Source organism: Athene noctua, chromosome 13 (assembly GCF_965140245.1).
Source record: "Athene noctua chromosome 13, bAthNoc1.hap1.1, whole genome shotgun sequence".
In the NCBI taxonomy this organism is placed as follows: domain Eukaryota; kingdom Metazoa; phylum Chordata; class Aves; order Strigiformes; family Strigidae; genus Athene; species Athene noctua.
The window spans coordinates 507093-534270 of record NC_134049.1 but is presented as its reverse complement, the minus strand read 5'-3'; the positions used below and the strand labels follow the sequence as shown (position 1 = coordinate 534270).

The window sequence follows — 27178 nt, the reverse complement described above, 5'->3', positions numbered from 1 at the left end:
GGGGTCTGCTTGGCCCTCACTGATACTCAGAGCAGCTGAATCTGCTGGATCTCTTACGCTTTTGAAATGCCTCTGGAAGCTACTTGAAGTAGATTTAAAAATTCCAGAGGCCTTGTCTAGTCCCTGACGTAATTTTGCTGCAGTACAGTCACGTCACTGTCAGAAGCAGGAAAGTAAATTGATCCAAGGGCACAGTAGGCACTGCCATCACACCTGGGCACAGAAACACCGTCCCCGTGTTGGGTTCTTCTCTGGACACAGAGATAGCTGCGGCTTGTAAAATATCTGTGTCTTATGGGCTTGATTTCAGTTTGAAACATGTTGCGTTTTTATGCTTGAAACTGGTTTTGCTTCAAAAAAAAGTCTTCGATGCATATGCAGATATCAGTGCCCCAGATAATGGTTTCCTTTCACTTAAGTTCCCAAACAAGGCATCAACTGTGGGAGGGAGTATACAAAATCATCTCTGTAACACTCAAAAAATGTTTGCAGATCATGCAAGAAGCCTAAACAGAACAAATTTGAGAAACTCAGCATTACACTTCACAATCCTCTGCATCTTTCACAAAATCTGACATTTAATCTTTCAAGTTAATGGCATTATATTCTGGAGCACACATTAATCCAGTTCAAACCAAAACCAGGTGTTACAAAGAAGTTAACATTTATAACAAAGCTGTGATGGGACCCTGAGTCAGAGTTTTTATATGAATATGCTCACCTCACATTTTTCCTTAAAGCGAGCATCATAACCACAGCAAAAGTCTAGGCTTTATCAGAATGTAGACTAGAACAGTCAGTTTTTACATGGAGAGAAAACTCAGCGAAAGGCAGGAGAGTAATAAATGCGATCTGTAAACAAACCTCCCTGCCAACTTTGTCCTCATCTGCTTTGCAGCAAAGAATCAGCCATTTTGTTTTCTACCGAGTGACACCTTTTCAAAAGAAAACACTTTGTTCACTTATATACAATAACTATAAAACTACAGCAAAAAGATGCAGCTTTTCTAGCAAATACCTTCCATTCTGAACTCTCACAGCTGCCAAAAAACCCCCAAAACCAACCTATCTGTGCTAGCAGTCCCATGGGGACATTCTCAGATGTAGTGAAGCCTCAAGTGGGTGAGGAGAGGAAATGGGGAAAGAGCATCTTTCTACTCAAAACCTAACATGCAATAATGTTTACCAGAACAGTTTCCTATGTGTAACTTGAACAGATTACAAGGATAAATACAACACCCCTAATTCTTCCAAATATTCTGAGGTCGTCTTAAATAGAAATTGCTTAGGATTTTCTTAACACAAATCTATAGTTTTGTCAAGAAGGTGGCTGGTAAAAACATCAGAAGAGTTTTGGACATTCAAATCTAGCTGACAATATCTGTGCGCACATGGCCTCTAACTGTATGTTGAGTGGGGTTTTTTCATAACTTACTAAATGTCAAACTGCTCCTAATCAGCACACAGATGATTTCTTAGGCATTCTTCATTCTGATAATCCAATTGGAAGACTTTCCTAAACACTGTTCCTCTAGAAACCCACCAAATCTCAAAATATTAATCACATCTTTCTTATAGTAATATGCTTAAACAAAGTCACATTGTTAACAGACACATGTTAAACACAGTGTATCCTTATGCAGTCAAGGAAAGTTTGTGAGTCATCTGTTTTGCAGGGTGATTTTCTGGCTGATCAGAGAAAAAGCCTGACTGTTGCATGAGGTCTTCAAACCGTATCACACACCTCTAGCCATGCCCAGTCATAAGGATTTGTCTGGTGATTAGATGGAGGGCTTGCCAGAAATTCTAACAATTAAACTTCAGAAAAACTGAAATACTTCCCATGGAAGAATGTTTTATCCTCCAAAGGGAACTCAGCCCAGGTTACCTTTTCTCTCTACCCTTTTAAACAGAGCAACAGGGCCCCAAACCCAAAGGGATTACACAGCACAGCAACAATCAGAAAAAATAAAGATGATTTAATTGCAACAAATTTGTTCTAAAAAATAAGATAGAACTTTCTGCTTTGAAAGCAAAATTATTTTTTTTTCCTGAGAAATCTATTGGTTCTTTGACCATTAATTTTGTCAATTTGCAAATTCTTCCTTTCTACAGTCTATCATTACCAGTTCAAGATCCACTTCATCAATGAAATACAAGGCAAGCAGATAGACCCAACTTTTACCATCTCTCTGACAGGCACTAAGGAGGATGTTAAAAACCTGCCCATCACACTGTGAGTACTGATATTACATGTCATTGTTCAAGTGAGAAATAAGGTGCCAATCTGTAATACTGATCATGCTGTGAGTGAAATGGTTTAGTACAGCTAAGTGAAGACAAACAGGAAAATTGTCCTCTATTCACCCATACTCTCTAAAAATCATAAACTTTTACAATGTTCATACAGCTTTTGCATGAAAACTCTCTATAAAACAAACAGTAATTTTGGAAGTTTTCTTGAACATTACGTATCCTGTTCACATGTTCAGTCCATCCCATGGCTAACACAGGGAGGTCTAATCAAAGCACAAATAAGCAGCTGTAATTAAGGTAAAGAATTCTGGATATTTCTCATGACAGACATGATCTGTATGAACAAAAGAAAAGGCAACAGTGTGGGTCAGCATTCACTTCAGCAGACAAAAGATGTAACGTAGATGCTATTATAGGACACTTTCCTTTGGTGTCAGAAATCACTAGTGCTTCACCAGCTGTTCAAGATTCTCCTGCTTCTTTTCTAGCATGTTGTCATATTTTGCCACTTTATACACCTGGAGGAAGAGTATCCTAGAGACAGTAATGATTCCTCCTGGAGAAGAAGAAACAAAGTTCTTTCTTTGGTTTTAAAGAGAAGAGAAACACAGATTTTTTTCACTTTAATCCATTAAGACAGCATTATTCTGGTTTTGTTTTCTACAGAGTTGAAGGTATTAATGGGAATAAAACCTACTCTTTTCTCATCACCCTGGACACTGATATTGGTGAGCTAATAATGATCAAGTTCAAATGGGAAGGAACTGCAGTTTGGGAAAATATCTGGGACACAGTTCAAACCATAATACCATGGACAAAAGGCACCCGTCGACCAGGACTTATAGTGAAGACAATAAGAGTGAAAGCAGGGGAAACACAGCAAAAGTAAGTGTAATGAAAACACATTTTTTCTGATGTTTGGCACACAGACTATCTGAGTTCAAATACAAACATCTGAGTGCCAGCACTCACACCAACGGTGAATTTATCCATGTACAACTTCTGGCGTTCCCCCCTCCCCCTCAGATCAGGCGGCATGATTTTTGAGTGACTTAAAGAATTTCTTCGTTCTCAGGTCAGAAATGAATAGCAGGAAACATTCTGGCTCACCATTGCCACTAATCTGAGTTTAAGGCACAATAACCTTGGGTGACAATTTTGTTAATACTTACAAAAAATATGCCAAATCTCAAGTATTTGACTTCCAACACCCACTTCACAGAGAAACTCAGAATCCCCATCCTTGAAAGTACACATTAGAAGGATCACATGCAGAACTACACAGTCATCTGATTATTCACTGAAGTTAAGAGTTTTATCATAAAATTCCCTTATTTTTGTCTCATTCATTTAAGAGCCAGTGCAATGTCTGATAGTTGATAATGAATTACTACACTGTGCAGGCTGTATAAAGAGACTCCTGGAGTGATAAACTATGGAAGCAAAGTTTCAACTACAGACACTTTGAAATTTCTGTAGTGAGCAAACAAAATATTAGCAGTCCTGGGAAAAGAAGACTACCTATACTTCTACATACCACACCTTCAGTGGTACTGGACAGTAATTTTTGTATACTCCTTGTCCTTTTTTCTATAGCATGAAATCAGTGATGTGAATTTTATCAGCTGAACCCTGAAGTAGCAATCAGAGAGCAGTTTTCTGGAGAAAAAAAAAAATGAATGCAAGCTGAAGTCTGTCTTTGGGGGTTTTTGGTTTTGTTTGTTTGGGTCTTTTTTTTTGGGGGGTGGGGGGGGTGGGGGGGGTGTGTGGGTGTGTGTATTCTTTTTCCCCTGCTGCTTGCTTTGAACCTGGATCACTCAGAACAAGTCTAGTGGCCTTGTTTTGTTTCTTCATACAGCAATGCTAATGACACTGTTGAAACTGCTTATTCACACAGAGAAATTTCATCCAGAAGACAAAGTAACAAAACTTGCAATGATTCCCACCGCTTTAATCTTTTGAGAAATTTTAAATGAGCAGTTTAATTAAGATTAATGAGAAAAGCATGTTGTACCTTGTAACTGTGGCTCAGTGTTAGAAGGTGATTTTTCCTTGCTACAGTCTCTCTTACAGCTCCAGCTATAACTACTGCAGACTTTCTATGGAACAATACTTACTGGCAGAACTGCATCTCCTTGATACTGACACAAAAGACAAATTAGGCAACTCAAAGAGACATTTTTGTAAGATAATCTCAGTGTGCTGGGGGTCAAAGGAAGGACCATATAATCTTGGGTTTTGTCCCCATGAAAATGTATTTTGTAGGTATTTTCTTGTCCTAACCCAGTGCTTGGCACATGCTCCTGACATTAAAAAAAATAAATATAATTTTTGTACATCTCCTGCTGCTTTAAAATTAACAATCCCAAATCAGTACTGACTTAGCTGCCAAAGCAAATTAAAGCATAGTATAGAGGTCAGAAAGCTCCATTTAAATGCAGATTTCTGTATCTTGAGAAAAAAGTATGAAGGCCGTGAAAGGATGTCAGGTATACTCATTTTTTTAACCAGAAAGCTCCCGTCCAGTACAGCTGTGTCAGTAACCTGGCACAAGACAATTACAACTATGTACTAAAGAAATCCTAGAAAATGGGTAACTGAGGTGGGTATTCATACTAACAGAAAATGATGCTGGGATCTTCAGGTACCTAATGCTTCTTCTGAGTTTTTTTTTCTGCAAGAAGAATTAGGAGTTTGTGTCAAGATTTTAATGGACACTGATTACATGCTAGGTTCTGTTCTGTGCAGTCTGGGCTTGTCATAGGAAGGGAAATGATATGTTACTGTTAAAATACTGTGTTAATGCTTGAGGGGAGAATGAAAGGTTACTAGGTGATTCTAAAAGAAAAAACAAAGGACACAAGGAAAAGTATTTTCTTCAAAGAATGTGTAGATTCTAGTAGTCTTGGAAAGACTAAACATCATGGATTGAAGAATTAGGAATTTTTGAAATTCAGTATTAAAATAGATAATAAACACGGTATGTGCTTTCTCGAGCATTTGAACAAACTGTTGACAATATTTTATCTCCATGTACCTTTGTCTGTGACATTCATCTACATGATAAATTTTCTTTTGTTAGTTATCTAATGACAGTTAGACACAACATAACAGCACAGACTTAAAAAATAGTTAATAAACAGACTACTGTGAGCAAGAAAATACCAGATTCCAACATACTTGAGTTCCAAATACAGAAAACATTTCCGTAGGGTATGTAGTTGCTGGTGTTGTTGCCATCCTACTTAGCTTATTTTTAATAACCTCACAACTAAAGACTAGTAGTCCAAGTAAGTACTAGCAGGCTAAATAGTGCAATCCCGGTAGTAATAGTAAGAGTTGGGACAGTGACAGTGGCCACTGAAGATACCAAGACCAAAGCACTGTGCAGGGGTGCCCCGGAGAGGAGCATGCAGTGTACGGTGCCAGAAGAGGTGGAGGCGTAACGCACCCAGGGCACATGGAATGCACTCACTACCTGGGACTTGCCTGCTTTTACTCTGTACCGCTACCCTGGCAGCCAGAGAGATCTCTCTCCTCACACACCTATTAAAAAAAAAAAAAAAAAAAAATCAGCTACCTTCCTGTAAGAGAATTAAGAAAATCAGACTCCATGTATGTAGAAACCATGCTTTTATACAGGTAGCAGCTGTAAAAAGTAACACCATGCTTACATGTTGTGTTTTCTTTCTAGAATGACATTTTGTTCTCAAAGCATTGACAATGTTCACCTTCATCCAGCCCAAGAGAAAACATTTGTGAGATGTGAAGATCGCTTTCCGAGACAAAACAGAAAATGAGCAAGAACACAAAAAACAACCATGCACCAAAATATATTCAAAATACATCTTGTAAAGTGTTTTTAAAACACAGAGCTACATTAAATGTAAATACCCTGATAGTTTCAGAGGCAGCGAAGAAAATAAATTTTAAAAATTTAGATTTTGTGATGCTTTGGTATGCTGAAATATGTGTTTGTTCATCCACAAATCTACTCTCTGATCAATGAGCAATTCCATCAACAGCAACTGTCATTTTTTAATTGTTTAAAGTTTTAAAAAACACCCGCTCACTAGAAATAAAGATTACTATTTGAAAGAATCATTACCATAAGCCTTTGAAAATTTTCATTTTGTTAGATTTAAGGGACAAAAGGAGTCTCATTTTCCATTAAATACTTTGAAACATTAGTAATAACTACTGTCAGTTAAAACTTTCCTAAACTATTTCCTAATGATGGGGGTGTTAAAAAACTCATAGAAGGAAATATTCCCAATAGATAACATGGCTAACAGAGTTTGAATTTTTTACTTTGTAACGTTAAAAAACTAAAACGCATCTCAACATACAGAATGCTTGAGCTGTCACCACCATATGACAAGGCAAAAAACTGCCACCACCTAGAACTACTCTACTAAACCCTGTCTTACTGGAAAATGCTGTTTATTTTAATTGAGGTACTAATTTAAATTACTAGTAATTTAATTATTATAATGATGTACACTACATGCAATTCTAGCACAACTGAGTTCAGTTAACTTTTCAATTAAAACCATATTTACCTGTTCAGGCAAGGCCTGAGGTTTAAATTACTGTATAGCAGATTTTAGCATGATTTGAAACTGCGTGAATAAATGAAAATGGTAAAACCCTCAAATATCTTCAGTGCATATAAACAAACTTCATAAATTCAAATATATACAATTCTCTTGTTTCCCGTGTCAGAATCTAAAGTACATAAAGAAAAATAGTGTCAGGTTATTTTTATTTTATGGTTAGTGCATAGTAAAATAGAAATCAATATCTATGACAGTATTTCATTTGTCACTTTGTAATGCTAAACACAAGATTAATTAAAAATTATGTTTCTTCAACTCTGTTTTCTGAATGTAATTTGGTTTAAATGTGCTCTTAGTGGTAAAAAACGTGCAAGATTTTTTGCTGGAGCAAAGCATATTTTCCATGCCAAGATATTGCAGAGAATTTTGAATCAAAATATACAGATGTTATCAGGATTAAAGTGAGATTTATTTAAAAAGCACAACAAATGAACAAGTTGAGCAGAGTGAGCAATCCTGCAAGCAATTAACAGTGATCAAATACTGAATGCAGGCATTTTTGCTGACCATTCAAAATATCAACTTCCAACATTTAAAAGCTGTTTTCAATAACTACCGTTCCCTTAAACAAACGGGAATACTCAATTCGGAATCAGAAAGGCTGACTATGTATGACAGGAATTGAAGCATACTTACTTAACAAATGGGAACTGTTGTCCTTCCTAAGGTGTACATTTTAGAAGCAGATCTGATATTTAAAATCACCACTTAGGGTAGCATTTTGATTAGGAGAATTATTTACAGATTTAGATACAAGTTCCACGTAAAAAAATCTTTGGATCTTCACTGAAAACAAAGGTTTGTGCTTTAGAAGATTTTGCTCAATGAAGCAAATTGGTTTCTCAAACATGAAATGTATTTCCACCTTCTATATAAAAAAATTACAATTTCAGTGATTAATGCCAAACTTCAGGCTGCTATCCCCAATACTTAAATCTCCTACCATAATTATTATATTAAAGTTCTGTGTTTATAGAAAAAAAACAATCTCTTAAATACAATATCCAAAAATCAAATCAGGAGCACACACAGAAGAGAGGAATTTCAGCAATAAGTACCTCTGAAGGTCAGCACCAGCCCTGTTCTAGATAAACCTAAAGGGGCCTGCAAGAAAGCTGGAGAGGGACCTTTTACAAGGGCGTGTAGTGATAGGACATGGGATAAGGGCTTTGACCTGAAATAGGGTGGATTGAGATTAGACATAGGGAAGAAATCCTTCCCTGTGAGGGGGTGAGGCCCTGGCCCAGGTTGCCCAGAGAAGCTGTGGCTGCCCCCTCCCCGGCAGGGTTCAAGGCCAGGTTGGACGGGGCTTTGGGCAACCTGGGCTGGTGGAAGGTGGCCTGCCCGGGGCAGGGGTGGGACTGGATGGTCTCTAAGGTCCCTGCCAACCCAAATCAGTCTGTGATGCCATGAAGTTGGTTGCTTCTACATCTGTAGCAGCTGTGGAGAGAACTGCTAGGGACTCAGGGACAGCGTTTTTAGGGGCATGAAGTTAAAAGGGATTGTGTCCTGAAGAAGGATAGACAAGGAACAAGTGACAATGTGGCCATTTTAGTTTTCCAAAGCACAATGAAAAATGAGACCGAGAGAGAACAGAGGGAGAAGTGTGTGTGTGTCTAACTCAAATTATGCATCTCCCTGGACTGTTTCTAGAACTCAGTTTTTGCTTCTGGAAAAAGGTAAAGACCAGTCAGTTTTACTGCTTGTATGTTTGGGGTTGTTTTGTTTGTAACACATGTGTCTATTTACAGAAGTGACAAACTGTCACTGGAATTGCATCTACATCAGTTACCATCAGCTGCCTAAGCTATGAACTTCTCAGGCTTCCTGGGCGAGATCCCACGCCCCCCTCAAACAGGCTCTCCCCAGTCTGTACTGAAGGGGGACAGAGCAAGAGACAACGGCTGCTCCAGTGCAGGGACGATCCTGTCAGTGTTTCACTACACCTGAAACAAAAAGCACTAGAGTTGGCGAGACAGCTTTTAGTGAGATTTGTGAAATGTAAACCATACGTATTCACAGAGCCTTTCAAGTCATGACTTTTCTGTAGTTACACATTCTAAAAAACACTTGGCAACATTCTAGGCATTAAAGTTGGCGTTTCTTTCACATTACTATCACTTGGTAAGAAGGCCAATAAAATGATCTAAATTTTAGAAGAAACAAGCTTGAAAGCAGTAGTTCATGAAAAGCAGGTGGAAAAAAGGTCAGATATCTAGAGTGTGCTGAAACTCAAATAACGGGGATAGTGCAGTTTGAGGACTTCAGTCTCTGGGGAAAACACATTCTCCAGCTCACCTGATACAAGCTAGTATATCCTCAGGTAAGACAGTCTGAAAACTTCTGAGAAGTCAAATGGGAAAATTAAAAGAACATTCAGTATTTAATTATGAAGATACTTACTCTGGTATTTTTCTCTGTAATTTTTCACAAACTGTATATCCAAATAAATCCTGCCCCTGTGTTTTGATAGCTATTACACTAATTTCTGATGGAAAAATGAAATAAAGCCCAAGCTGCAGCACACTTGAAAGTCTCACAATTCCTGAACATAATCTGAAGTCATACCTAGAGCGGTGCCTTAATTTGTGCTCGCTGGAACTGTTCCTGTCTCACTCCAAACAACTAAAGTGACACTTTGAAAGCCATCAAGAGCCTCCTCCTGCCAGAGAAAGCCATCTTAGAATGACGTAATGACTGCTGTCCTGTTAATCACCTCTGTAATAATGAACTGCCAATATTCAGAGGTAAAAAAACTCTTCCTTCCTTTTTGAGTTTTTCCTGAAAGAAACATCAAAACGTTAAAAGGCAAACTGTATCAATGATGTATAGTCTCTACGGTGTAAAGACTCCTAACTTAACATCCTTCTAACATTCACTCCATTCCGACTGTATATGCTTCCACACCAGAGGTGAATGTACACATTTCATAACTAAAACATTGAGGAATACAAGATGAATAAATGAACAGCTACAACTAGGGATTATCAGGTCAAATGTTAGAAAAATGACAGCTATTTATGTACTCATTTGTTTCCCCCAAACACATTTCAAAATATACACAAAATTTGTATTTTAGATGCTTGGGCATTATTTCTACCCCTCTGGTTTGCAGTCCTAGGCAGAAATTTAAATGCAACCACCACCACAGCTATTAGGCGCCCATGATGCTGATTTGCGGAAGGGCTCTGCTCCAACTGATTTTTCTTTTAATACCTTTTGCCCTGACAGTGCTGTTTTAGCTCCAACGGGAAGCACTTCTATTTAAAATAAATCAGCAAAAATCAACAACAAAAAAACCCCAAAAGTACTGTGAGGAAGGAAGTCTGAACATGCTTTGATCACATCAAAGCATATGCTGCTCAGTTAGGGAAGCAGATGCCTGTCCAGGCAGACCACTCTCACCAAACAGCCCTAAGAACGAGAGACTAGCTGGCAGGACTTGGCTTATAAAAGCAGCCTTACCACTTAGCTATACACACATGAAAGCACAGACCCAGCTCAGCAGTGGTAAAAGCCCTTGCAAAAGGCAAATTTGCTCCTTCTGAAAGTCTTACCCATCGGTTGCGCATTCAGCATGACACGTTAATTCCTGCATTCCTCTTCCAAACCGTATTTATTTCAGAAGGTGTCACTCAGTAGCTACGGTGCCAGGCTCGAATAGCCCACCAGGAACTAGTTTCCATTTTGGAGATAAGAACAGAGTAAGCTTTATTCCTGTGATCACACAAGTAACTTTAAGGTCATTTTAGGGCTTTTCCTTAAAAAGGTTACACAAAAACATTGATGTTTAACGGTATGCTGTGAAAACTGGAAGCTGTGCTTTGACTAAAGATAGCAAAGATTGATTACTTTTTGCCATGACAGCCCCTTTCCAGCCAAAAGTCAAAAATTAAGCAGAAGTAGAATCTGTGTATTCCTTTTTGCTTTCAGGGTTCAAAAAGTAAATGGATCTTCAGAAGATGATTTCATCAAGTCTATTTATTAATGCATTTCAAGTTTCAAAAAACCTTACATATCTTTGCACAATACTTTATTTTTTGCATTTTTTAGTAAAAATTTCCAAAGTGAACAAAAAGGTACTGTATAAAACACAGTGGACATGAAATCGCCAGTAGTATTCCATCTCATTGTCTTGAACTTTCTTTCAGTTTTACCACATCTTGACTTGCAGTGGAGAGTTCAGTGCACATTTCTGTTTTAAGAAAACATTTAACTTAGACTCAAAATAAAAATAGGGCAGCATTTTTCTGCCAAAATCCTACCACAGGATAACATTACAGGCAAAAAATTTACATGTTCCAAAGTCTACCACACTCAAGAAGTTACTAAGAACTCTTGCTGAATAAAAGTCACCATTTTAGAAATGCAAACCCACTTCCAATCTTTGCACAGTCTTAAAACAAATGTATTTAAAATGACTTAAAAGCAACTACATACACTTCTAACTAGTTAAGATCCTTTAGAATTATTTATATAGTCTATTGGACTTGGGGTTTCATGTACAAAATTTGTCTAAACCATGTACAAAAAGCTGTATTTTGAAAAAGTTACCACATACTGTACAAGTTTACAAGGAAGAGATGCCATTATATTCTGTAACATTTTTGGCCTTGCTGGCTTGCGTCACATTATGAGAATGATTGTGTAAACCTTATACTCTTAAAAAACAAAACAAAAAACAAACAAAGGAAGCCTGTCCAACCCTTAGTAAATTTTCTCCTAAGCAAAGCCAGGAAAATTATAGCCATTTGCGTCTCTAATTAGCTCGGTGCTTTTGGAAAACAAGCAATAAATATATCACAAGCTTAAACATTTTGTAATGCCCCCTTTCATCTCCTGCATAGCAGTAAGCACCTTAAGACACCTTTTGTTTCCTCTTTCAAAAATGCCAATTATTTACATTCATCATAAAAACTTTGGAATGGGACATTGTGCTGTTGAACTTCACTACTGGTAGAAAATGTGGGAAAATTGGTAGTCCTAACTACAGCTTCAACTCTGCCACAGTCGCTGGGCAAATCACTCTACTTTAGTGGTTATCAATCAACAGTATCATGCTGAAAAGTTATCCAAATGTCTGATAAATTAAAAAATAAAAACCCTACAGCTTTCCTTTCCACATCCCTCAGAACACAAACTTAATTATCATACTGTAAGAATAGCTGAGCAGCCCAAAGAAACTGGTTGCCATTTATAAAACAAGTTGAGTAACAGGCAGAATCTTCTAATAAAGCATGGAAGTATTTCATCTAACTATTCATTATTTAACTGAATAATCAGACAAATTAAAAATATTTATGCTGAGCTACAAGAAATTAGACACATATAAAACATTTTTTAAACATTCTGGCATTTGGAGAGTTTGCAGAACACCTGTTATCTCTAAAAGACTGTTCGATCTCGTATGCTAGGTCTTAGCAGCTGTTTGATAAAGATGAAATGAGTGCTTGAAACAAGTTTGATCACGATAAAAAAAAGTTTGATTGGATTCAAAAATTGCTGTGTAAAGCATCACAGGATCCTTGACCATTACACACCATCATCCTCTGTTATCCTGAGTATGTCAATTAAACAGTAATTTCTTCATTAATAGCGGAAAAGTTTTATAATACAAAGAAACATCCATATTGCAATTCTCTTGTTTACAATTGCACACAAGTACGGGTGTACGTTAGAAATACATGTCTGCATATAACAATGTATATACATTGACAAGTAATGTCTCCAATGCTGAGGTGGTCTAGCTTCCTAGCCTTGTCTGGCAGTTGAAAAATATTTTTTTTTTTTTCAATTCTTGAGTACAAGTTTTACTACAGCCATATTTGCCTGCAAGTGAAGAAAATGCAGCAATGAAGAGCACAGAAGGGGGAAAGAATCACGATACTCTAGGGCTTTGTGCCGCTAAATTAAAAATATGCAAGAAAAACACTTCTCTTCTTTTTGAGCTGGAAGATTCGCTCATTAAAAATTGACCATTTCCACTTGTTTTGAGGGTATATGACGCTTTTTTCTTTCCTCTTCAATTCTGGAGAGTTAGACCGGGGACAATGACTTATTAGGTTTTCTTTGGAGTGAGTTTTCCCATTGTAGGCACTAGGAAGAACCAAGGCAAAAAGCTGCAGTCAACGTCTCATATGTCCCATCTGGTAACTCTCCCGGGGCCTTTGCCGCTGTGGTGGCTGAGCGGTCTGTGGTGGTCTCCTCCTTTTTAAAGTGCCTGTTTCAAAGGAAGGCAGACATTATTACCATGAATTTAAAAAAGAAGTAATTTCCAGAACAAGTTGTCCTGGCCATATAAATTAAATATAACTTTTTTCTGAAAGGCTTCAGTTTTACACCTGCAAGGTTTTAACAGATGATTAACTGTGTGGAGTATTTACTGAATACATTCTGTCACCTCAACAGCAGTTCCTTAAACAGGCTGATTCTTACAACATGTAGCATGGAATAGGATATAAAAGGAACTCTGACTTAGAAAAAGTCTTCCAATCTTTCTTTTGATATGCATATTACGTTACTGGAAAAAAGGCAAGAGTTACATTTTTATGAATTATTTCACTGGCATGAATTCCACTTGTAGTTTCACAGTGCCAGACTAAGAACTGTAGGTCAGGATACCTGAAATTTCCCTTTAGAACAAAATAGTTGAGAATAAAACATTTCTCTATAAATTTAATTACCTGGCGTACTCACCTGGAAGTGGTTTATGAGGAGGCAACTTTGGATTACTGCTTGGGGTATGAACACTGCATATCTTAATGAAACCAGCCATTAACATGATCAAGGCAATTCCCATAAGCAACACTGCCCACCAGTATGCCTAAAAACATCAAAAAATTATTGGGGAGGGTTTGGCACACATGCACAGAAGACAGGGGTTGTTGGAGAACGGCTTTCCTTTGCCTTTTAAGAGTGATCAAAAAGCTGTTCTGAAACATCATTTAAAAGACCGTAACAAGAAAAATGTCCCTGAAGTTCTTACTCAAAAAACCACCCCAAGCACTTCCAACTCCTTCTATTACCTGAAGACTATTCCACAGAAGATATACTACAACAGAGCTATAAGCTTAAAACAATCAACAGCTTACAAAAAATTGACAATGCAGATCTATAATGGTGTTCTATTGTAGCTCTTCACCCAGTCTTTTATTAAGAAAGTCTCATCTAGTGCAATAAAAATAAGAAAGGCTAGAAATCAAGATATTTAGTTCCTTAAGAGAAATCAGAGCATTGAAATATGAAGAGTTAAATGGGAAAACCCAGTAAATTAACAATGTGAACGCTGGCACCAATACAGACAGTGAATAAAGATATTAACACCAAGTATTTACTTCTTTCTTAGTTACCATTCCTTCAACCTGTCACAGCTATTTGCTGCACTCAAGGTGCTTACAGAAAAGCTAGTACAACAAGGACTAATTATACTTTGAAGAATGCTGAAGTACTGTATATATACAGCAACACTTGCCAACCTGGAATATTCATTAACAAGAAAATTTCATATTATACTGATAAGATAAAAAAATACTTACCACAATCCATTCCGCAATATTTTCATATAGCTCTGGATTAAAAATTGCTTTCTTTAATCTAGCTAGAGGGCCATCAGCATCTACCAGCCGACACCTCATAAACACGTCGCAGTAGCCTTTGAAATCATTACAAGGAGATCCAGGTTGCAAAGTAATAGTTTTACGACCAAAGTGTTTCTCCCACTGGTTAGAGCCTGTACTTGCACAAGTAGCTGGGTCCACTGAAAAGAAAATTAAAACCAATTAAAACATATGTGCATGAATACTTTGGTGTTCAATTGCTCAAAGTGCTTTTGAAAAATTTCAAGTTTCTATTAATCTGTAAAAACCAAAAATACATGATTTCCTACAAAATACAACGCAATGTCTATCTGAAACTAAGTATGAACAAAATCACAGTATGCTCTCAAGTTAACAAAAACAAAAATATGAACACCATGAGAAGATTCCTCAGATACCCGATATATTTATGCTTACAATTCAGACAAATCTTACTTTTTCTCATGCAGCAGACATGACATAATTCTCTATCATCCTTGCCATCTGAACTAGCACATGTACATTCCTCCAAGCCATACTTCTCACAGATAGAGCCAGCACATTGCTGTTGGAGACAAAAGCACGAGGAAAAAAAAAAAAAAAAAAAAAAAATAATCAATTTCACTTCTAAGCATGCTGACATCAGGAAAGATATTCATTGTTAACAGCTGAAGGAATAATCGTAGGTCCAAAGATGCTTATCAATAAAAATAACAACTTGAATTTTTTCTGAAGTTTATTAAACAGAGAATTTATTACAGCCTAATAGTCTTATTTGATATTTTTTTAAAGGTGATTGACCCTATTTTTTAATACTTTATGTTCTTGTAGGGCCTCAGAGTAACCTGCAAAAGACTCACAGCACTACAATTCACACTGAATCATGGTTACTCAAAACTGCGGTTAGGAAAATAAATCAATAGCATGTCTTCAAAAAAGATTTTCTCTCAGAAAATAGTAATTAAACTTAATGACAGGAAAGATTCTGTATTTAATTCCATTGTTGGAGGACCCTTCAAATTCAAATAAAAAAAGTCACTGTATTTATAATCTTGTTTCAAAATCAAGTAACTATATAAAGGCAATTTCCCTATCTTTAAGATGATACTAAATTAGCTGAAAAACTATTACAAGCATATCATTTGAATAAAAACCTGACTGCAGAAAACAGACTTACAGCAACACAAGTTACAGCTCTATCAGAGGACGACTTCTGCATGTTTCTGCTTCCAAGCAAACAGATCAATTTATAAGAGACTTCCCATTAATATTTCATAGCAACTGCCATGGACTCTTTAACCCAGGAAATTAATGACAGTTCAGAGAAATTCTATATGCTTCCACATCTGTGTTACAGGCACATGGGTGGAAGAACTGTAAAATTTCATTAAACCAAATTCAACATGCATTGATAGCATACCTTATTTTCTAAGGCAACAAAATCATCTGACCAAGACTGAAGAAAAATGAGAAGATGGAACTAGGAAATAAAACACTTTCATATTCCTGATTTTTAAAAAAAAATTTAAATGGAACTTTCTTAAATAGTAACGCTAGCCTGATATTTGGTGTGCCTTCAGTTACTTGAAGTCAATAAATCAAACATTTTTATTGAAAAAGAGATTAATCTGACACTTTTCTCCATTAAGTATTGAAACCATATCACTTCTTCATACACTGCTTTGCCATAAACAGCTGTGGTTGCATACGCCTGTAAAAACCCCTCACGTACCCCATTTATGCAAACTTGTGTGTGCCTGTTGCAATCCGTGAAGTTTGGTTTAGGCTCAGATGCTGGACAGAGAGCACTGACACCATTACACATTCCTTCCCTTGCACAGTCAGAATCATTTCGACACTTATCAGTCTTGAGTTTGAAATTACACTGTGCAGTACAACAGGGGCCTTGACTGGGGCTAGAAATAAACAGAAAACACGGCTGTAAAGAAACAGCATGAATGACTCCAGAAAAAACATTAATCCTGAAACTTACTCAAAGCATTTAACGTATTTCTGATCTGTGCTAAGTAAAATGTGAATCGAAAATACTTTTTTTTCATCCTTTAAAGTAACAAAACGTTACTGTACCGAATATAGATTTCTTAGTCGTAGTAACCAGTTAAGCTATTTGCATTATATTAGAAAAACAGTACAAGCACACTTTAGATTACAGCATATAGAAAATAACAGCATTTCAAAGTTTGTATATATAAAAGTCAATTAGCAAGTTGGCAAAATTAATTGAGGAACAACTGATTAGTTTGACAGTATCAGTTTCAATGTAGTAAGTCAAAATTTATCTCTCAGTGATTAAAAACCATAAGAAATTTTTGTTTCAACTTTCTGCAGCCTTACATTGTTGAAACAAACATGGAAAGGGAAGGAGATTGGTCAGATCGTATAACAGAAGTCACAGGCAGGGTACAAACAAATTTTGGGGGCAGGAAAGATTTGCCAAAAGAAGCCCTATAGTTTCACTGGTTCCCCAACACACTTGGGCTCCTTTCCGGCCCAAGGCACCCGAGTCCCTTATGCTATGTACACCAGGAGCTGGTGGAAGAGCAGGACACAGGACCTTCCCTTTCTGAAGCTGTGTTTGATCACACCTGCCATTACAAACAGCAGAGGAGTGAAGGTTATAAACCATACACGACCACATGATTAAAGCTAAGCCTCCTGAGTTCTCATCTCAAATGTTTCTGTATCCCAACACTATTCAGTGTGCTTCTGGGCATTCAGTGGACATCAGAAGACAGCACAGACCTTCTGTGGGTCAGGATCTCTCTATTTTATAACTACTGCATGCTAAGAAAAATCACCCTTAGGTCACACATGAAAAAGACTAAGAGACATGTAAAGTAGCTGAATAGATACCACAGGTTTCCTAAAATGTATTTTAACATGTTATGTGATCCTTTCTTACACCTGTATGTGCTTTACATGTCTTTGGAAACCTCTCTGTACACCAAAATATTCCATCTTAATAGAACTGGAAAAAAGGGAATCCTAAAAAAAAAAAATTATGCAGCCATTGATATTTAAGACTATTCTAGCAGGGCATAAGCTGGACTAACAGTGACCTGAACAGGAGAGCAAAGAAAGGAGGTGGCAGTAGCACCTGATGTAGCACTTCACATGTATTAAGTCATAGAACTAGAAGACAGAAATAGAGTTACTTCACTAAGTCTTATGATCTTCAGAAGTTCCTCTTATAAATCACAGTGCACACAACACTGCCAAAATACAAGGTGACTTTAAAACATAGTCTAATTTAATTTATAAAACAAGCATTTGGAAAAAAGAAGCATCCTGGTCATGTTTTTCTGAATCATACACTTTTTGAAAGACTTCTGCACAATACATTTCTGATAAAAATAACAGAATTTCAACACATCCTTGTCTGCACTGAGTATTGTGACATGTTAGCACTGGTACAATCCAGTGCCATATTAGGTTTTTTCAAAAGTTAGGAAAGTCACCTAAGGGAAAGCAAGCTACCATTAGCACCAAGAATTGCATAGCATAACTGGGCTTATAAACTCACTCACTGTATACAGCATTGTAAACAAAATAAAGAATAATGCAGGTAAACAGATTCAGATTCTAAAATACCAATTATAGCTACCAAGAAATCCCCCAAATTAAAGTGTACTGTAACAGACATGCACAATACCTGCAATATTTGCCTGGTTTTAACTTGCATTTTTTATCTTCTGATTGGTTTGCATCATAACAGCATTCATCTTTACACTGGTCACTGTATCCACAGTCACACTGCTCTCCTTGTTCAACCAGTCCATTACCACAGATGGGTTGACCAGACTCTGAAAAATGCCAGTATATTTACGTACAAAGAAGTATATAGAATATGCAAATAGATTTATAAACACAAACACTGACTTGCAACAGCATCTAGCCAATTGTGACTGAAAACGTCTGGTCAAGATGGGCTCCAGACTAGGGCTCAAGTCAGCTCGTGTTATTTGCTTGCCACCCAGCTTAGTCATTCCTACAATTCACAGAATTTTAAGCCTCCGAGTAAAAGGTTTCTGCTGATAACAGTGGGTGTTTCTCGTGTGGGTAGGAAATCAACAGTGATCAGAGTAGTTTTCGGGTAAGGCCCCAGTGGAGCAGCATCCTTTCTTGCACCCTCCTCCTGTAACAATCTGAGGACCGTAAGGCTGATGGTAGTGGGGTGAACCACTAATACCCCAAACCTACTCACAGCACAATCTCACAAAATTTGTGAGAGCTCACACATCAGACTCCAGAAATAAAATTCCTGAAAAATCTCTTATTTTTTTATATGTTTAAATAGAACTTCCTGTATTTTAGTTTGTGCTCCTTACCTCTTGTCCTTTCACTGGGAATGACTGAAAACAGTCTGGTCCCGTCTTCTTTACTCCCTCCCACCAGGCATTTATAAAAACAGACAAGAGCCCTCCACTCCTCAGCCTTCTCTTCCCCAGACTAAACACACTCAGCTCAGCCCCTTCTCGTATGTCAGATGCTCCAATCCCTTAATAATCTCTGCAGCCCTTTGCTGTGTATGTCCATGTCTTTCCTGTACTGGGGAGCCCAGAACTTGACACAATACTCCAGATCTCAAATTCAATTTTTTACTTACAGAATCTTTCAGTTAACTAAAACAAAAGTATAAAATAAGTAAAAAAGTATGATAAAAACTAACAAAATAAATTCTAATTAAGTGTAATAGTAATAGCTTAGCCATTCTACTTTCAGGATGACTAAATACATACCAACAAAACAATTATTTCTCTTTTTCTCAAGAACTTGGCTGATATTTCGAATGCTACAGATAGAGAACTTGTTGTTGTTAAGTTTGTCCCCAGATGTAGCTCTTGCATACATGATATAATTGCCATTTTCTTTCTGTCCCAAGTTCTTGGACTCTCCTGGAGTGCACTCCATTCCAGAATCATGCTGCAAAACAAATATTTTAGAACTATTTCTATCAAGACAGCTTCTCTAATTGTTTGGATGTATACATGTACGAAAGTAACCTGATTTGGTAACCTTAACACAGTGAGAATAAAAGGTTCATAAAAACAAACCACCTTCTTATACCCTAAGGTTTCTTGGAATACAAAAAGTACACAGAAAACAAAGGTTTGTTTGAGGATTTTTGTTTGGTTGGGTTTTTTGTGGTCGTTTTCTTCTCCCCCAGACAACAGTAGCAAGTATCTAATTTCTTAAGTTTCAGCTTATTTGCATTCTTGGTAATGTATACCCTAAGTGCGTGTCCTGGAATTAATTCTGACTCGAAAGAGCTGCCATGTCCTAAGGAGAGTGGCTTATGAAAGGGTAGTAAGTATTCTGTGCAATAAAAGTAGGAGGAGTTAACAAACAGCAGTCCTTTTTTTTTCCCCTTGTTTTGAGGGGGGCGCAAAGAAATCCTCAGAATAGAGCAGAAGGCTGTTTCTGTCAGACTAGGTCTGGATAACATCCAGCACGGTTGGTGAAATGCAGTACAGGTTGGCACACTAGCAATTAGCAGACCGACAACGTACTAAGTTTAAGAGGAACTCTAATGCTGTTCTGATGCATCCAACTTTCCAGAAACACAACTTATGTCTCCAGAAGTAGGTAAATGTTATTTTAACACAGTTGTGGGAACTATGTAATTTATTATAGTTTGGTAGAACCAAACATGTACTTTCAGGTATTTCCCTGGATCAAATGCAACTTAGAATACAAAGAACCATCTTCCATGCCGATCCAAAACATGTTTCACTCAGTGGGACTGTTTGTTCAGTTTCATGTGCTTGTATTTTCAGTTCTACTTGGAAGGCTTGTTCCCACTCAGAGCAGTGGTATTGGGGATTTTCTCAAAGGCACACGAAGAAAGCATTCACATGTGAACATCTGTTTTGCAAGAACTCATCATCCCTGTCATATCTTGATTTCATTTTACTTCCAAGAGTAGAAAGCCTATATACTTAAGTTTAAAAATAAAAATAGAAAACGCAAACGAGAAAACTGTTCTCATCTCCAGCAAAAACAAAAGCTTCATGCTTTCAAGCTTGCCACAAACAAATCATGTCCCTAAATGACTAGGGGACAATTTTGCTCTAAAATACTGTTCTTGGTATCTTAATCCTCTCCATGACTTTCTTCAGTAAACTTTAAGTATAAATAATTGAACGTACAAAAGAGACAGTTCTATCTTCACTTGTTGAATAAAGTGTAATTTTAATTAGTCGTGCATTGATTCTTTCTCCTCTCTAGGATGAACTAAAATACATTTAAAAATGCACATGACCCTAGTCTTCAACAAGAAACAGGAAAGTTCTTACGGAATAACATAGTCCCTTTATAATAGATTGAACTAGTAGAAATCAGCAATTCACAAAATCCACTGTTGCACCCCTGTTGTCTGGTTTTTGTTTGCATACAACGTGCACATGCAGCCATGGTCATGTTTTCCTTGCTTATAGGAAGTAAAAACTCCTTTCACAGATCATGCACTTCAGAAGGGCTGAAAGGGAGTTAAGAGGTGAACAGTAATACTTACAGGTGAACCAAAGTTATGCCCAACCTCATGAGCAAAAGTGATGTGAGAAACCTTGGGAGGCACATGAGAGCCATAGTTCTGAACAGTGATGATTCCAGTGTTCAGAGACTTCTTCTTGCCATCAGAATACAGTTTGCTCTTTTCACATATTCCACCAGAGCTCCCTGCATTTAGACAAAAGTACAACAGTCAGTCATTTAAGAAAAGAAGTACTGTGTTACTCTTCTAGTGACATTTAGAACAAGAAACAGCTTGCCTCCTCAGCGGACGCTTACGGTCTACGAATTCTTCTGTGTAATGAATAGTGACCCAACTTGGAGAGCAGATTAGATTTATCCACACTAGTGCTCTCAGCGCTGAATGGATGCATTCACACAGAAAGTGGTTTTAGAGGAGCTGTTAAGGAAGAGCTATTTTGGGCTCTCACTGCCTGGACAAGCCCTGATTTCATCATACCTGTAAGTAATGTCCAATACAAGTAGCCTCAATCTATATTTCATTTGGATTTCACTAAGTAAGAAAATCCCACAGTAAAATCAGAGGAGATCCTCTCTTATAGCATGAGGATGTATATAAAACACCCAAGATTACCTTGTCAGAAGTGACTCATTCCTTCCACTGTACAAGCTAAAGCTGATAAAGCCTTTGATGTGTGGGTTAATCGGGGCCGGTTTTAAAAGGTCAACAATCAAGTGCATTATACACTCACTGTTTGTAAAAGTCTCAAAATTGTGACTTCAATGTCACCAAGTTTTTCTATAACTTGAACTGTACCAAGGCATTATCAATGTTATAAAATTCAGCAGTTCTACTGCTAACATAAATAGTGTCTGAAAACACTCTAAAGAAGTTTCCTTGCCTTCGGAATTAAAATTTAATTTTAGTGAAATATCCCATTTTAGCCTATGTCAGTACGTGTGCTAAAGATGAAAATCTCCCAGAACAACTTAATTCTTCTCAATTAAACTTTGTTTTGGAAGCAGTGTTTATGGAATGCACCCTGTGCTTTCCCAGTCTATACACTAGACTAGTCATCACAGTTTCTTATTTATGCAGGTCACCTATGCATTACTTTTCCGATGGTTATTCCACAGTTACTAAGGTGAGACCATGCAGGTCCCTCTAACAGACTGACTACACTCATGGGTCCACCACATGGATACAGATACCTCTCTGAATACTCTACTAACGCTTATTTAGGCATTTTAATCTCCTAAAATCCATGTCAGAGACTCACACCAAGACAAATATCCACGTATCTCCAGTACTCCACAACCAACGTGGGCTTTAGAGGTAATCAGTGCAGTAAACAAAGTGAGGTTATACTGTATAGCTACATCTCATGAACGGTTTATTTCTTCCACAGTTACCTGAACTCTGTTAAAACTTTTTATAATGCTCACACAAAAATATCCAGTCTCTTGCAAAGTCTCATAGAACTTGTCGTTCTTCAGCCTAATTCCTTATTACATAGAAATCACCCGAGGGAAGAAACAAGGGAAGACTGTTCCTTCTGAATCTGATTTTGAATTCTGTGAAGCTTTCCACAACTTGGAATTTGTGCTATGCTATAATTAAAGAATTTGTGTTACTTGAATTTAAAGACTAACAACCTCAAAACGTGTAATTTTATAAAGCTAACACATCCTATAAAACTAACACATCCAGGACAAACGTTGAGATGCTGCACACAAAGACCATTGTTGGATTTATCACAGACTTCAGACTGAAAACACACAGCTAGATTGAAAATAATGAACAGCGGTTCAAGAAGAGTCACACAATAATAATCTGGTATCTCCCAAAAGAAGATCTAAATGATTTTACTTAATTTAAAAAAAATTGCTTTCAATACTGTCTAGGAAACCTAAGGATCCTAGTGTAGTTCTACTACAAAATTCAAACTGCATAGTTTGTAAGCTTTGTTTATATATAGCAGAAATACTTGTTTCTTCTGTCACTTTACTGGTCACTCATACCTGTCATAAATAAAAAGCCATCCAAGTAATACCGCCTTTGTCTAACAAAAGACATACGTTTTTCTTTACTGTTCATGTCTTACTCATCAGAAAGACAAGATGACTAACTGAAGTGACACGATACGCTATTTATATCTTAAAAAAACCCCAACAAACCATACCTAACCAACACTGTGAGAAGCTGGTTATGAGATTTTTGTCTATTTGCTGTCAATTTAAATTATAGTTTCTACCTTACTTCTTTGTACCTACCTACAATACTTTGTCTCATAGCACTGAAAATCTGGATATAATTACCTGAAGGGGCTCCAACCCAAGCCAGACCAAGGACTCCATCATCAAAATCACGGTCTGTAAACACATAGGCCAAGCAATAATCATCATGATTCTGTTCCGAGTTCAGTTCCAGAAACTTTTCCACACCAATGTTAGGAAATCGGAAGGGATTGGAAGAGTCCTTCTCGTCTACAGTTGTGTTAATCTAAAAGTAAATTGAAACAAACTTTAAGACGATTCATTTTCACTTGACTTGTAAATACCAGCTAAGAGGCTTACTGCTGTTAATGCCTTGTTATGTTAAATAGCTAAAGATGTTGCTAAAGATTTATAGGCCTTGACAAATTACCACCCCAGTATTTAGAAAACCAAGTTCTACAGTAAATAAAGATTTAAATTTGTGTAGTAAACCCCCACTCTCTTATTTCTTTTTCCTTTCCATCAGCAGCCAGAAGTTTACATTTACCCTCTTAAATCATCCCTTTTAGAAGGAACTTTCAGCCTGGATGGCCATTATCTCTTTTAGTACTAAAGCTCTCGAGAGCAATAGAGCCTATCTGCCCTACAGTCAGTGCTGCTCAAACACAGGAAGGCGATTCCTATGAAAACTGACTACAGCTTCATAACAGAAGTAGAGGGCTTTTGACAATAAACACTAAAACCAAACAAATAAAAGGATTGGGAACTGTTTACTACAGATACTTGTGTTATGAATACTAACAACGAATGGTTACAAGTGAACAGCAACAGGACTTCTGAAAAACACAGCCTCCAAGCAGCATCAGTGAAGCTCAAAGTATTTCCAATGCAACTTACTCTTATTCGTTTCACCATGAAGCTGATGTTACGGATTCCTGAGAAATCTGTTGACTGGTAAATTGTGTCAATTGCTTTAACATGGCTGGATATCTGGCAAAAACGAAAATACCTTCAGTTCAAAGATCCATGCTATTTAAGATCAACTACAGTGTAGTGTGACAACTACAAGGCCTATACTTTTACAGATAAGAACTCTAACAGGCCTTTTGAATCAAATGGTACATAAAGGAAATAAACCTCTACATAACTTGGTATTTGCAGTGTCACCATGCCAGGTAACAGAAAATTACCTTGCCATTTGCTGGTTTTTTGGGTTTGTTTTTGTTGTTGGTTTTGGTATTTTTTTTTTTTTTTTACACATAATTCTATCAACTATTATGATACCTGTTTGTGATACTGATTCATTAATATGATAAGATCATACTGTAATTAAAATTGTATATAAAACACTGTATGTATTTCTTTTGAGAAAAAAATATACTTGTTACAAAATTATTCTTTCATTTCTGGTAGAACACAAATGTAAAAAAAAAAAACCAAACCACAATCATTTACCATTCCAAGAGTACAAAGAAATGCTAACTCACTGAAAACCTGACTTCAGAGCTCTGGAAAATATATATTGAATTGTGTATGTACAGCATGAGGAATAAATAGTACAAGTCAGATTTGCAAGTGGCAGTGAAACCTCAGGCTTCAAGAGAAGTACGTTAACATGCTAGTTAGATTTTTAGCAAATGACCATCAAAGAAGAAAAAAACCTTTTTCTTGTTAATAGTATACTGACAAATGAAAAGCATCTGCCCTTAGTTGTCACTACTTTTTTTTTTTTTTTTTTTCCCACTACATCAGACACTACAGGAACAGATCTCAGTGTTTTAACTAAAATTTCAAATAGAAAACTATCCCAGTGTTAAGGCAGAGGCTTGGCAGCCTGTCAAACAGTACAGAACTCTTCAGGAAGTATTAGTTTTCTGAGTAAGAATTGAGGAAAGTCAGACTTCAAGTCTTGATCAGAGGCATTAAACAAACCACAGCTGCCATTACTAACTAAAGGAAGCATGAGAGCCCAGGACTTCTGTCAGATACACAGCATATTTTTAATGATATTAAAAAAAATAAATACCCCACAATGTTTTAATAATGTCAAGATCACAGTAACACAAGAAACAAGACATTCTAAAGTAGATAAGCAATAATTGACACAATTAAATTACATGAAATTTATCAGAAATACACAAAGTAGAACATCTAAAACAAAGGGACTAGAAATACCTGTGCAATTACAGCTTCCCTTGTTCCATAATGCTTGTAGAACAGATGATCAGTCTGAATGTACAGCTGACATGTGTTTTTTTCAGCCTGAGTGGCACGCTTTTTTCTTAAAAGCTGTGGACCATTGTTCTTAGGCTCTTCAAAAGGCTTCTACACATACATAGGAAAAAAATATTTTAATTTTGTAGATCTACATGCTGCACTAGAGTACCTAAAAATAGCAATGTATTTCTCTAAACATACTCCACTAACACAAACAGATTTTCATTCTTTTTCTTTAACCCACAAAGTTTCATGAATTTTGAATTAAACTAAGTATGTTATAGCCAGTTTCCACGTATGTTATCTATTTTTAACGATTTCTAAGTCAAACCCTTCTGTGCATTTTGTTTTGTATTACCAGAGACAGTCAATGTGGGATAAATTTTTTCATTCATGTCATCTTTGGAATTTTTCTCTTTCATGATCCTTTCCTAAGATTATGAAAACCAGTTTGTAGATCCTAACGCAGGTTATTTCACATTGTAATTATGAGTCAGCTACCTTAGGAAACAGAAACACTTCAACATGGAACAAGTGGTAGACTAAACATGATGTTACTGGTGGTTAGTCAGAGCAGATCTGCTCACACACTTGCCTTATGGCATTCACTGGTTGATGGCGCACTCTCTCCATGGAGTTTTACAAATATGTTTTTGTTACCGGCACTGAACTGTGTAATACTGTTGATAATTTCTGGAGTCACAATGTAAATAAAACTTTTAAGTTCTCAACACTATTTAACAAGCCATATTGTGTGGTTTTGTTTGCATATAGTTAACTGACACCACAAAATGATGACAACACTTGAAACAGCTTGGAACGTGGTTAACACTAAGAGAAACTCAATAATTTACTGTTGGAAAAATCTTGAAATAAATCCAATTTCATAACTAGTGATGCACACCTGACACAGGTAAGCAAGTCCCTTCCACAGACCATTTACCTCTTATTATAGGCAATCTGTAGCACACCGTCACCCCTTCAATCTTTCAATATTGCTAGTAAGACCCTCCCATTCATACCCCTTCATTTAGCACTGAAAGCACTCAGATCTTGCTAGTGTGCTACATTAACGTAACTTAAAAATCTAGAAGTTATTACTCTTTAAGGACCATTACTTAGAGATCAAGGGATCTTGAAACTCTTCCTCATCTCAAGCTTGACTTTCACATCCATCTAAAATTGTTGAAAAATTTGAGATCATGTAGGATTCATTAAGACTATAGGCTAGCACATCTATGCTGTAGAAGCAATGAGAAAAAGAATTTAGGAAAATGTTAATAAGAAACCTCTAACAAAAATTTAAATACCTCGAAATGTTGAAGGATGATGACCTACCAAAAGTAAAAGAGACAATACACAAAAAAGCACAAGTTATTACACTAATTTCTAATCAACGTAATCCATTGGCCTGTATTGTACCTCTGTTGTTGGTTCTTCTATACCAGTCATCTGGTACTTCTGCATTCTTTCAAATACTGAATGATCTGCACAACCTCCTTGTGGTCCATATTTATGTGGGTATTCTAAAAAGAGGAAGGCCAGGTTGAGTTTCCAAATTCCAAGTGCAAAATACAGCTGTATCACTGCAACTTGCTCAGCTTGGGTCCAACATTGCTCACGTGACGTGAGGGAAGCATTCTAAGATTCAAGCTTTATGACTTTTTCATTAAACATTTTTACTAAGATACATTCTTAGTTTTGCAAACAGAACAAACCTGACAATAGCGTAACACTGTTTTCTTATAGACAGCAAAAGAAAATATGATGAGCAATGTCTAACATAAGAACAAGAGCTATTAT

General features: G+C 36.8%; 2 protein-coding genes across 5 annotated transcripts in view; one reads left to right on the top strand and one right to left on the bottom strand.

The window, feature by feature from the left end:
• LIPC (lipase C, hepatic type) overlaps positions 1–6326 on the top strand; it is a 44810-nt gene extending 38484 nt beyond the window's left edge. For all 3 annotated transcript variants that reach the window (XM_074917154.1, XM_074917155.1, XM_074917156.1), the window contains 3 exons: positions 2116–2236; positions 2923–3141; positions 5951–6326. In XM_074917154.1, the coding sequence (XP_074773255.1) occupies positions 2116–2236; positions 2923–3141; positions 5951–6056 (446 nt within the window). In that variant the 3' untranslated portion in view covers positions 6057–6326. The remainder of the gene's footprint in view (positions 1–2115; positions 2237–2922; positions 3142–5950) is intronic.
• A 4518-nt stretch (positions 6327–10844) lies between these two features.
• Positions 10845–27178, bottom strand: part of ADAM10 (ADAM metallopeptidase domain 10) — a 46318-nt gene continuing 29984 nt past the window's right edge. Inside the window, exons 5-16 of one of the 2 annotated variants that reach the window (XM_074917282.1) lie at positions 26798–26901; positions 25334–25483; positions 24056–24148; positions 23261–23444; positions 20985–21148; positions 19210–19393; positions 18123–18273; positions 16182–16365; positions 14906–15014; positions 14411–14631; positions 13572–13698; positions 10845–13095 (exon numbers count right to left, since the gene is read on the bottom strand). In XM_074917282.1, coding sequence (XP_074773383.1) covers positions 13001–13095; positions 13572–13698; positions 14411–14631; positions 14906–15014; positions 16182–16365; positions 18123–18273; positions 19210–19393; positions 20985–21148; positions 23261–23444; positions 24056–24148; positions 25334–25483; positions 26798–26901 — 1766 coding nt within the window. In that variant the 3' untranslated portion in view covers positions 10845–13000. The remainder of the gene's footprint in view (positions 13096–13571; positions 13699–14410; positions 14632–14905; positions 15015–16181; positions 16366–18122; positions 18274–19209; positions 19394–20984; positions 21149–23260; positions 23445–24055; positions 24149–25333; positions 25484–26797; positions 26902–27178) is intronic. The other variant, XM_074917283.1, reaches the window with a different exon arrangement.